Below are 12,947 nucleotides of genomic sequence, written 5' to 3'. Positions count from 1 at the left end.
TCCTTGCAACCTGAGTCTGGCTATTATCACCACCAGTATCTTTATCAAAATCCTGGAGGCCAAGGACAGGCTGAACGGAGCATTCAGTACTGATGTCTCCTGACATAGGTGAATCTCAGAAGGCTGTAGTGGCATGGTGTGATTGGAATATGGAGATATGCACCATTAGATCTACTGAAGTCAAGAAGTCTCCTCCCCTCACCCCACTAATTGAGCCTTTTGAGGTGATCTCTGATACCCCCCCATGCATTTCTGCACAATGAAGAAGATGGAGTAGAACCCAGAGAACTTTTCTTCTGAGGGAACACTCTCTATTATTCGGATATCCAGAAGATGAGATATTTAATTCTGGATCAGATTGTGTTATATGGCGTCGTTGTAGCTGTATGAAGAATGCATGGGGTGGAGCCTGCAACTCAGGGTGCATCCCTTGTTCACTATTTCCCTGGCCCACTTTTCTGTGGTCAATGAAAAATTCCTCTAGGAAATGGGAAAACCTGCCCCATAGCTTCTGCTCTGGGCAGAGGCCTATGTGATTTTTGTCAAAGTGGATTTTTCTGGAGGGCTGAGGTCCCTCTGGACTTTCCTCCAAGACCTTGATTCCACTATTTTCCACTGGGGAATCTGTTGTCCGCACAGTGGTACCAGCAAAGGGACAAGGAGAGAAAGGAGTGACTCCTGCTGAAGGCTGGTCTATAGTCTCTCCTGAGGGTCCTTAGTGGGGATGGAGAGACTGTTTGGATATTCTTGTATCGTCAGGCACCACCTTTTCCAGCTTTTCTCCAAAATGCAGGGAGCCTGTAAACTTGGCCAAACATAGGACCTGTTTAGAGTGAGCATCCACAAAGCCATAGGTGTGCCCAGCTAGTGAGCTGGAAGCCATGGAGCAGGCTGAGCACCTCATAGCATCCATTGATGCGTCACCTGCAAATACTGTTGCTAGGGAGACTTTCTTTAAAGTGGAGCCACAGTCAGGGTGAGCTCTGCCCTTAAGGCTTTGAGATCGTTCAGCCAGGAACGAGATGCTCCTACAAAGCAGGCAGTTGACAGGGACACTCAGAGGAGGCTTCAAAGTCCTTTTGAGAGTGGTCTCCATCTTCTTATCTGTGAGGTCCATAAGGTAGAACTCCCCCGAGGGAATACCATATCCCTGGCAAGGGATGCTTCAGCAGCGTCCACCTTCAATGTCTCTGCAATAAAGCCCTTTGGTTCTTGAGTATTATATAGCCTGAGATCGCTCTTGTTAATGTGGTTGCTCTTATCAGACTCATTCCATTCATCCCTAATCACTTCATCGAAGGCAGAGTGAAGGGGTATTGCCATCTCAGGGGAAGTTTTTGAGGTGAGAAATTGACTCTAGGGTTTACTCTCAGGAACCTGCTCAGGTTTCAGAGGCAGACAACCCACCTTCCTCAGAGAAGGAAGAGGAGTCAGGGAACCTATATCGCCTGGATTTTTTTAACTTTTTCTTTCCCTTTTTATGCTTTTTAGATTTTTTTTTTAAACCTTTTTGTGCACTTTGGGAGCACAGAAGCTCTGCTGCAGATTTGGTTAGGACTTTTGTGGCTTGCCTTCCTTAGAGCCTGGAATCCTCTCAAGAGGTCTGTCTCAGAATCTGCCTATTGGGTCCCATTTCCTCTGAGAGCAGGGAGGAGGAAACTCATGGTCAGAGCCCTCCTGAGCTTGGGAGGGAGGGGGCTGATTAAATGCCCTGCTTCTTTCTCCACGGTGCTCTGACCCACTTTAAGACTCTGGGAGACAGGACTTGTGGCCCCAAAAGCCTCCCCCTTTTGTTCTGCAGTGGTCCCCTGGTACTTACCCCTGAGTCGAATGGTCCAGGTCCTCCTCGCTTTTGGAGCCTCTCCCAGCTCTGCATTGGGGTTCCTGATCCATTTTTCCCCAATTGGAGTCATGGCTGCCTCAGTGACTGAGTGACCTTCACCCACCTGTCTGACTCGTAGTCACGGGACTTAACAGAGGTTGGATGCAGGGTGAGCACAACTCACTATCTTCCAAGCCTGAGAAGGCTGCCTCATACATAGAGCACCACTTGGATTTGACCTGGTGCTTTCTTGGCTGCTCTGCCATGCCTGTAAGGGGCAGAGTAGCCAGCAGGGAAGACACTGTAGTGGAAACTCAGAGACGGTTAAACCAGAGAGGTTAACCAACCCAGGGAGGAGGAGGAATACGGAGAAAGGAGAACACTGCTCCCCACTATCCAGAAAACTCAGCAGAAAAGTTAAAACAGAAGGAGTAAGGATGGAAGCAAACGAAACTGCTACTGTCTTCTGCTGCAGAGGCAAAGAATCTGATGGCAAGCAGAAGTACACTGAGTTTGGCCATACCAGGCAATGCCAAAATACTGATCCGCCTCCATGAGCTGCAGAGAGATGTAAGCACCCAGGCATCCAGAACTGCAGGAGACACTGGGCTACAGATATTTGTATCCTATAAGGCAAATTTCTCAACATAATGTTTCCTGCTGTGCAATTTTTTCTTCATTGCCTATATTTATTTTATACAGCATCTGCAATATTTGATCAGTTAAGACTAAAAGCAATCAATTCCTCTATGAATAAATGGACTTACAAAGAAAGGTGGAATAGAAACCAAAAGGAACTATAATTAATTGCACTAACTATTAATATTAATGGGGATTTTTGCTCAAAAATTGATGGCATGATCTGGTCTATGGTTCCTACAACATGTGACCTGAAAACTTGAAAAGAGATATACAACAAAGACATATACTACTCAAATACATTATACATCTCTCAGCTGCTCAGTTTACAACTGTGAGCAACACTAAGAACTTGTCTAAGCTTAAATGTGTAACCATATATAGCTAGATTGTATGTTACAGAAAAACAAAATATACACACAAATATATAAGAACTTTTATTTACTCAAGGACCCACTCAATACAAGCACTTAACTTGAATAGTTGATTAATCATGTTTATTATTTGTAGCACTTAGGGATCAACCAAGAACAGGGCCCCTTTGTGCTAGGCACTGTACAAACAGAGTAGTGTACTGTCCTGGCCCTCAAAAGTACTTGCCATTGATTTCAATGGGATTTTGGATATGTCCAGTAGTAGGAGAATGAGATCCAGGGGGAGACAGAGGAAAAGAATTGCATATTTGACTTTTATGGAGTATTATAAATGTTTTAAAACACTATTTAGTTTCCTTTCACTTTTATCAATTTGAAACATGAACTGCCTATCTGAGCAAGACAGCAAGCAAACACAAGCACAATAATTATTATGTTGTAACATTCCTAGATAACACTGAACTTTACCAGGCTCGGCTCCTGAAAACTTGTCACTATTTCTTCATTAGCTTGAGATTCAGTCTTCTTTTCCTGAGATTCAGCTGATGTCTGCTTTGCAAACAAGAAAGAAAATTAAGTATGATTTTATGACTTATATTTTTATCCTACAGAACAAAACACCAACAAAGTGATATATTCTCATAAGCATGAGTTTTGTTTTTCACTGCAAACACTGATAAATTAATTTGCAACTAGTAAGTACATTTATGGACAAATGATCTTAGGCCCCTATCCTACAACCACTTTTGCACATGCTTAATTTTACTACCATGAGCAGCCCCTCAATGGACTTACTTATGGTAGTAAAGTTAAGCACAAGCAAAAGCATTTGCAGGATCAGAGCCCTAAAGAGCAGGATGTTGAGTAATTTCTTGATGCACCACCTCACATGCAGAATTCTGCAGGCAGAGCCAGCAAAAGAGTTACTACAGGGTTTAGAAGGATGCTCAGCTCCTTGCAGAACTACTCATCCTCTTGTGAAGTTGGGGTGTGGAGCCACACCATGTCTGTGCTCAACATATGCCATTTTGTTTCTGGTGCACCAAAGTAGAAGCACCAACTCACCATGTTAAGTAAGGTGTGCATTTCTTTACTCCACATGGTTGCTTCCTATGCATCTGCCAAGTATGTGCAGATAACTCAGCAAGTGTGCATTTACCCTTTGTGACATATAGGGGTTTTGGGGGTCAAGTCCTAAAGACAGCACTAGCTAGTGTGAGTTTCATAGCTAAAGCTATATTTAAGAAACGTTCTGAAATAAAACATGCTTTAAAAATCACAAAGAAATTGGAAACATTTATAATCTAAACAATTCACAGATGCAAATAAATACAAGAGCTCATTAAAGCCCTCAACAAAACACGTTAGAGACCAAAAATGGAAGAAAAGAAAAAAGAACCCTTCAGCAACAAAACGCCTACTGGGATTGAGACCACTTATTTTTAAGTTAAATGTACAATTTTTCAAGACAATGCAATTTTCTCTTATTGGATACATTTTCAATCTAGTATAGTGAAGATTTTAAAATATACAAGCAAACAGTTTTTTGCATGTAATACTCAATTTAATTTTAATCTACCAAGTAACATTTCATTGAGAGTACATTAATAAATAAGCATCAGAGACCATGTATTTTCAAAATTTTGACTTATCAATGATGTTGAGTAAAAAAGCTGCCCAGAGGCCAAGAAAAAGAGAGCTGGGTCGACTACTATCCCACAAATTTAATCTGAAAAGCAATGAAAAGCTATACAATGCTCTGAAAGGGACCCTGATATATGTTTATTACAACTACCTTTATAATTCACCAATGACTTGCAACAACAGACAAAGGAAAAACTATGCTTTTCAAGGCATTAGGTAGTTTTTCCCTGCTTCAGAGGCAAGGAACTGAACTGTGCAGAGAATTCATTGTAACCAAAATAAATTCCTCTGTTTAATCTCACAGTTCTATTTTTAATTCTTAAAGTCCTGCTAATGTTATCTACCTTTAATAAATGTTTTTCAATATGTATGAAAATTTCATATTTTACATAGCAGTTTTATTTTACCTAAGAGATCACATTTGTTCTTCAATAGATAGAAAATGTTAAAATAAGTTTAAGGAAGAATCTATATTTATATTTAATTTATATTCTATTTATATGCAGTAAATAGGCATGCCCTGAAAACCCAAAGACCAGCACTTCAGCTGTACTAAATCAGGATAGCACCACTGATTTACACATGCTGAAGAGCTGGCCCAAAACATGTTTGCATTCTGTGGAAGTCATAACATGGAATATACAACATGAAGATCCCACTAACACTTACATTTTGAGTAGTAGGTATGCTTAAAGGTATAGGTTTCCAATAAAAGAATACAAAGATGTTGCTATTCTTCCTACTAATGATCAAAAGGTGTATCTTAAAGCAGTGGAATGAGAGAATAGCTCCTGACATATAAGAACAGGTAGAATACATTCAATATCATCTTCCCAAGCTGGAACACACAATCTTCTTCCTTTTGCAACACCTGCACATATTTCCCCCCTTCACAGGGGAAGAGGAAGTCCTGTCCTCACCTACCTCCAGCCCAGCCGGGATTAACACCTAACCCGACTCAGGGTAGGAGCCACTGGCTGAGAAGTCCCCAGCCCTGTGGTGACTTCTCTCTCTGCTGATGCTCCAGGTGCCTGAAATGATCTACCTGCACAGCTAGAGAGTGGTGCCTGACTGCTCTTGCAGCTTCCCTTTGCTTCCCTGTCAGAAAGTCATTTTTCTGCGGGGAAGCAAAGAAATCTGCAAGGGACATGAATTCTGCACGGAATTCCCCCAGGAGTATATATCACAGGCCACCAACAGCACGCAGGACCTGCACACTAAGGATGAGGGAAACAGTAATAAGAACACGTGTCTATATAGAACATCTCTTTGCACAATAAGATTATTTTGAGCTGATTAGGTTTTTTATAGAAGATTTAAGCAAATAAGTTAAACATCAGAGGTCCCTACCTCTAGGCCACCATCACCAGGCAATTTCCCATAGCATCATGACAGAAGTGTGTATTGAAGAGAAATTTGGAGGAAAGTGTAGTGGCTTACCAGACTATTTCAGGGACAATATACCATGCATAACGGTTGCATGGAAGATTGTGTGATGGTGCTTGTGAAGCAAGTGAATAATTGGGCAATGTAGGATAAAGAATAGCATTATTAGTAGAGCAGAGGAGATGGGGCGTTGACACAATAAAGTACATGTACAGATAAGAAGGATGGGTCTAAATTGAGAAGGGCCTTAACAAGTCTGGAACAGACAGCTTCTGAAGGAGAAGCCAGTGGAAGGACTCAAAGAGCAGGGTGCTGTGTTCAGACATACAGGTCAGGAAGATGACCTTAGCAGGAGTATTTTGAATATACCTCAGGTGAGCGTCAGGAAGTGAGGGTGAGTGTCAGGAAGACCAGAGAGAAGGAGGTTGCAATTATCAAGATGGGCAAGAAAAAGAGCCTAAACAACAGTGAAAAGACTAACAAATTTATTCAAGTCTTCCTTTTCTTTTTGCGGATTCGGGGGGAGGGATAGCTCAGTGGTTTGAGCATTGGCCTGCAAAACCCAGGGTTGTGAGTTCAATCCTTGAGGGGGCCATTTAGGGATCTGGGGCAAAAATTGGGATTGGTCCTGCTTTGAGCAGGGGGTTGGACTAGATGAACTCCTGAGGTCCCGTCCAACCCTGATATTCTATGATTCTATGACTAACACGGCTGCTACTCTGAAACCAATGAAAAGACTGAATCTTAGATATGTTATAGAGGAAGGACCAGCAACATTTGGACACAGTCTGAAATGGATGCTCAGATCTGCATTCCAAAATAATGTTACCATTCCTTTAGCAATTAAACAAAAAAGCAGAAGCAGTACAAGAAAAGGATGGACATCAGTTCCATGACAACCAATAGCCCTTGTAATCACACTTGTAATGAAAAAAAACATTATGTTTCTTTTACAGAAGAACAGTGAGGAGCCAAGTAAGAGCTGTGTCCACAAGTAACCAGAAAAATAAAGATGAGAAAAGTCTGACCTTCCTGCTTGAAGGCCTGATCCAAATCCTATTCATATCAATGAAAAGACTCCCATTATCTTTACAGGAGTTGAATTGGGCCTCAAGGAAACAGTGAAAAAGAGAAAGTTTAAAAAATCTGCTGATAGTGTCTGTATGAAACTGTTCTCACTTAACCACCTTTCATGTATTGCTTGCTGGTAAATTGGTGGAAAATGTATGCTCAGTCAATTTCAGCATTGCCGCTTAAGCTTGCAGGTATAGTATTAGTATTTATATCTTCTACAAGAATTGCTTCTCAACTAATGGTGCACCATACATAGATCTATCCAAAAGCATAAGCCAGTTATGTCCGAACTATAATTTAAACCTCAACTAGAACATAAAGAATGTAAATAGCAAACATTAAACTGACATAAATATCATGAATAGATGTAAATGTCAAAGGGAAACAGACCTGGTCAACAGTGACTAACCCTTACCAACCCACTTCTGAAGCACAGTAAGTGATTAGCCAAACTATTAAGCATAATGGAGAAGATCACAACAGGCCATCATTCTGACATGGACTCACAGTACCCAGAGACAGACAGACAGCCACACACACATAAGTTAAAAAGATAAAAATACTGTGTATTTGGTGTTGGTTTGATACTGTTCATTACATAGTTCTTGTATAGTAACAATATTTGCATGCTCAAATTTTTGTGGTTATTTTACCAAGATTTTTATTTTACTAACAAAACAGTTTTTCTTCTATCCATATAACCCAAAAAGTTATTTGGACCGCCAAAGAATTATTGTACTGTAACAAATAAAGATGATCAGCTGCAGGTTGTTTAATGCTGAACAAAAGAAATACATTTCTGCAATGAATATAAACTGAATATAAAGTCAACAAGTAACTTGGTAACTCAGTATATTAAGAGTTAGCAAGCACTGACAATCAAATTAAAATTATAATTAAAATTCTACTTCTCAACAAAACATGGTGGGAACTATTATTCATAACTAGTTCCCCTTGAGGAATCCAAAGAAAACATGGTTGAGGGGTCATGTCCCGCTGCTGGGCTGGCATACTTTTCCCTGGATAACAGTAGTCTTTTTAAGGCTGCTGGGTAAATTGTGGTCAACCTTGTAACAATATAATAAGCTAACAACATTAAGTAGCCAATGCCAATCAAGAATGAGATAATAAGAAGGGGAAATATGTAAATAAATAAAATCTCATTTAATTACAATAGCTTGTTTTCATTTCACTACATGTATTTCTTGGATATTTCGATTTCACCTAAAAGAATAAATTTCATACCTTGTTTGTAAAGGCAAGGACTGAAACTCAGCAAAAGATATGAGATAAGTTGTGCATAACAGATTAAAAATAATTGCTAGACTCTTCATCCTATTTCAAAAGTTACTTCAGTTGAGAAAATACATGCTGCAACTGCCTTTGACTTTACATAACTTAATCAACAATTGTTAGAGCAGCATTCACCCTTGTTAAGGCTCAGATCTTCTAGATAATGAAAATGCTAAAGAACAACCAGACCTGCAAAGACTCTCCATTTTAGATTTTTTTTTTTAAACCTGAACCTGTCAGTGAAAAGTTTTAAGTGAAAGGAATTCAAGATCACTGTACAGATTTTAAAAAGTGCTCTCCGCCCAGCAACTCCCATTGAAAACAATGGAGAATCTCTCCTCCCCACCTCAAACTGGGGACTGAGCTTTTTTAAAAACCTGGCCACTTATTTAGGTGCCTAAATAGGAACTATAGGTTATTGGGCCCTTTTGAAAATTGGGCCTAAGACATGTGTAGTTCTTATAAATAGGTGACTAAAAGTAATGTAGCATAAAACTAATAATAATTTTTATTGCAAACTGAACAGGAAGTCACAATGGGATGTGCTCACATATACTACTGTTTAAAATAGAAGTTCAGTTAACTTACACAATTATTGTTGCTCTCCTTCTAACTTTTGCATTTAATCAAACTACATGATGTTGGTTATCTCAAGTGAATTTATTGATCCTAACTGTATTGACAGCAGTAGGGAATCATAGAATATCAGGGTTGCAAGGGACCTCAGGTGGTCAACTAGTCCAACCCCCTGCTCAAAGCCAAGCCAATCCGCAACTAAATCATCCTAGCCAGGGCTTTGTCAAGCCTGACCTTAAAAACCTCTAAGGAAGGAGGTTCCACCACCTCCCTAGGTAATCCATTCTATTGCTTCACCACCCTCCTAGTGAAAAAGTTTTTCCTAACATCCAACCTAAACCTCCCCCACTTCAACTTGAGACCATTACGCCTTGTTCTGTCATCTGGTACCACTGAGAATGGTCTAGATCCATCCTCTTTGGAACCCCCCTTCAGATAGTTGAAAGCAACTATCAAATCCCCCCTCATTCTTCTCTTCTGCAGACTAATGATGTTCTCTGCCTACCCATAAAATGCATACAGTCACACAGCTCCACTAATTTGCCTCACCTCGTTCTAAGGCAAGCACCTCTGCATGAAAGAGTAGTTCAGTCTCCATGCCCATTTATTCCTGGGATTCTCTGATGATATTGCCAACACGGGTGCCAGTTGCAATAGTGGTTTTGGTGAGGGGGCTGGACTAGATGACCTCTGGAGGTTCCTTCCAGCCTGAATTTCAATGATTCTGCGTGATCACCTGACCACTTGGAAATGGAATAAGATCTTCTTTCATCAACTTATCTCACACAGGCCAACGAGCCATCTGACAGTAATATCTACTGTCCTGGTTACAGAGTAACAGCCGTGTTAGTCTGTATTTGCAAAAAGAAAAGGAGTACTTGTGGCACCTTAGAGACTAACCAATTTATTTGAGCATGAGCTTTCGTGAGCTACAGCTCACTTCATCGGATGCATACCGTGGAAACTGCAGAAGACAGAACTACAGAAGTCCTGGTTAGAAACTGAATCAGTAATCACCAAGTAAAAAGGCTCTGTATCCAATTAACAGTCTTCTGTAGCATTTTTTTTAATGCTTGATGCCTTATTGTAGTCTTTTACTGTAAACATTACCACATTAGATGAGAGGAATCTCTAACACCACATTAATAAATCTAACAATAACATATTAACAGTTTTTCTGTGATTTCACAATGCTGAGCAATAACTCAAAACTGACACCCTTAATATTGTTACCTTATAAATATTTAACACTTATTAATCTGTCAATATCAAACATATCCCTTTAAAAGGGAAACAGAAAAACCATCTAAATAATAAGCAATGTAAAGGACCAATGTCCAAAAAGAGGCCCTTAAATGAAGTTATATTTTAACTGGTTTTAACATTGGCTTGATTTTACTTTTAAAGGACACTGCAAATTGACAGTAAGATACAATGAAGGAAGCTCTATAACACATCAGTGTTTTTATCCATTTGTTTTGTCTGGCCTCTGTGTTATAACACATTGTAGGATCTGAAAAACAAATATACAACTTTTCTAAAAGTAATATTTACTCAACAGAAAATATTGCTCTTGTTCTGGTTCACCTACTTCCATTTTTATGCTGTAGTTCCGGCCAAGAACACTCTCCAGGAGTTCTTTGATCATCTGGTCTGAGGGAGACTGAAAAGTAGACTGCAGAGAAGCAATTATTTCATCAATAGACCTTGCAGCCACTCTCACAGGCAACTTTGGTGTGGAAGTAAGCTCTTCTGGTTTGCTCTGCTGGAAGTTCTTCTCGTATATTTTTGAACTGTCTGGTCTAGTTATGTCTCTAGCCTCTTCCAACTGCTCTGAAGCAGACCTCACACTTGGATGGCTGCAGGAGACACTGCTTCTTTTACTCAGTGCTCTTCCCGGCTCAACAACTGAATCTTGTTGACTTGCTTTTGAAAGTTCTCTGCATACTTTCTTATCTTTTTTCCTAATAACTATTTCCTTTTTAGAAGCCTTTTCACTTGAATCAGAATCTGTAGAACTAGATTCATCACTTTCTTTACTGTCATTGCTAGCTTCTTCGGTTCTATTTGTTTTTACAACCTGAATGTTTATCTTTAGAGAATGGGCTCTAGCCTGCACTTTTCTAGTATCTTTGACTTTCTGTAACAGAATGGGGGGCTTATAAGTTACTAGTCTTGGATGAAGAATGAGTTTGCGATATTTAGGCTTCCGAGGTGGTGCTGGTTGTTTTAACATAGTGATTTTTTTAGTGGTACCTGCTAAAGATGCTATTACTGGCATCTTTACACTTGTACTTTCATGACTACAACTACTATTTTCCACATTTATTTTTTCAGAGTAACTTTTCTGATTTTTGTCAGCACTGTCCTCTTTTACAGAAGATTTATTCCTTTGAGTCATCGTGCTGAGATCACGAGTTTGTTTTTTCATGTCTCTTACTTCAGGAGAGATTCTTACTTTTCTGTGAATTTCAGAACTGCCAATGAATTCATTAGGGACATTTTTATTTATATTAATGATGGGCTTATGTGGACTCTCTGACCTCTGAAGATGATACTGCTCTAACTGATGTGACTGATCTGGTGTTAAATCTTCCAGTAAAGGCTGAGTGCTCACATTTGTATAAGCAGTAGCTACTGCTTGTTTGAATTTAAGAAAATCCTTCCGAGATTCCTTGCATATAATCTCACGCTCCTTAATCATATTTAGTTCTTCTAGATAACTTAGTCCAAAGTGCTCATGTTTTCTAGCCATTTCCTTTTAATGTATGTGGCCTGTAAAGCAAAACAGAAATGTGTTTATATATGTTATATACAAACATAGACCCCTTAATCCTGCAAAGACTTGTGCACATGCTTAACTTTATGCACTGCAAGTAGTTTCATTCATTTCAACAGAACTACTCACAGTATGTACAGTTAAGCACGTCTGACCAGCCACTAGCACTTTATCTACAGCAACTTGAGCCATTCCTACCACTGCTAGCAACTGCTGGAAATCTAGTATAGAGAAGGCCTAAATATGGAAGTGCTAAATGCAAAAAAAATTAAAAGATGGCCTTCACCTGCAATAATAAGTTATCCCCCTCCAAAAAGACAGTACTCTCTCCAATCAAAGAAAAAGATCCCCCCCCAAGAAACTTCCCTTTAAACGAGTATCTGGAAAAGATACTCACAGCCCCAAAGGAGACCAGCTACCCCCAAAAAGAGATACAACCTGACCTCCCCAACATGAAATATACCACCCAAGTCCCCCAAATGGGACCCCTCCTAAGCACCCACCCAGCCCCCAAAGACACCCCCTGGCCCGCCCCAAGACACCCTCAAAAAGATACCACCATGCCCCCTGACCTCCCCCCAAAATAACGCGCCCCCAGGCGAAAGGACAGCCCCTGACGCCGTGGCGCTGAAGGGTCAGTGAGGCCCTACATCGAGTTCTCTCACCTGCCCCCAGGGAGACAGCTGGGCAGGGAGGGAGACCCACAGCCACAGCCCTTCCCGCGGGGCGGCGGCTCTGTCCAGGCACAGGGCCAGGGGCGGGGGGGACGCGCTCGGGAACCTAGCAACAGACCAGCTCGGCTCTGTGCATGCGGCCCGGCGGGAGAAGAGAGGGACCCGCGGGGCGCCTGCTTCCCGAGAGCGCCCCCTGCAGCCGGGGAGGGTCCAGCGCCGCGCGCCTTCCGGAGGCAATGAAGGGCGGAGGGGAGCATGCTCCAGCCCTGCCCGGATTAACCTCTCCCGGTCCCTGCTGGATTTCCCCGGCGGTAGCCAGGGCTGGTCTCGGCGGGGATGCAAAAGGCGAGGCAGCTCGAGCTGATGAGATCCAGGCTTCAGCGAGTAGCGCTGCGGGGCATTGGTGCTGGACTCCCTGCGGAGCGGGTCCAGCTCCTCCAGCAGTCGGTGCAGCTGCACCCGTTTAGGCCAGCCGCCAACGTGGCCCCTGCTCTGCTCATCTCGGGGTCACCCGACGAAGGGGGACACTTGGCTGCCGAGGCAGGCGGAGCGGTCTGGCCGCCGGGCTGTGTGAGCTGTGTCTCCTCCCCAGCCCCACGTGCGGACGGAACGGGAAGCCTGGTAGCTGCGATCCAGCTGTGGGAACTGTCCTCTGAGGTTACCCGCTGGCTGAGGGGCAGCGACCA

At 41.7% G+C, this 12,947-nt stretch overlaps 1 protein-coding gene across 1 annotated transcript in view; it reads right to left on the bottom strand.

Moving 5' to 3' along the window:
* TTC6 (tetratricopeptide repeat domain 6) overlaps positions 1 to 12,341 on the bottom strand; it is a 125,316-nt gene extending 112,975 nt beyond the window's left edge. Inside the window, exons 1-3 of the mRNA XM_073349092.2 lie at positions 12,253 to 12,341; positions 10,400 to 11,583; positions 3,304 to 3,387 (exon numbers count right to left, since the gene is read on the bottom strand). Of these exons, the coding sequence (XP_073205193.2) occupies positions 3,304 to 3,387; positions 10,400 to 11,563 (1,248 nt within the window). The 5' untranslated portion in view covers positions 11,564 to 11,583; positions 12,253 to 12,341. The remainder of the gene's footprint in view (positions 1 to 3,303; positions 3,388 to 10,399; positions 11,584 to 12,252) is intronic.
* Positions 12,342 to 12,947: the final 606 nt, after the last annotated feature.

The sequence above is a fragment of the Lepidochelys kempii genome, chromosome 6, assembly GCF_965140285.1.
Source record: "Lepidochelys kempii isolate rLepKem1 chromosome 6, rLepKem1.hap1, whole genome shotgun sequence".
Lineage (NCBI taxonomy): Eukaryota > Metazoa > Chordata > Testudines > Cheloniidae > Lepidochelys > Lepidochelys kempii.
Note: the sequence above shows the minus strand (reverse complement) of the source record. Positions and strands in the feature narration are given on the sequence as shown.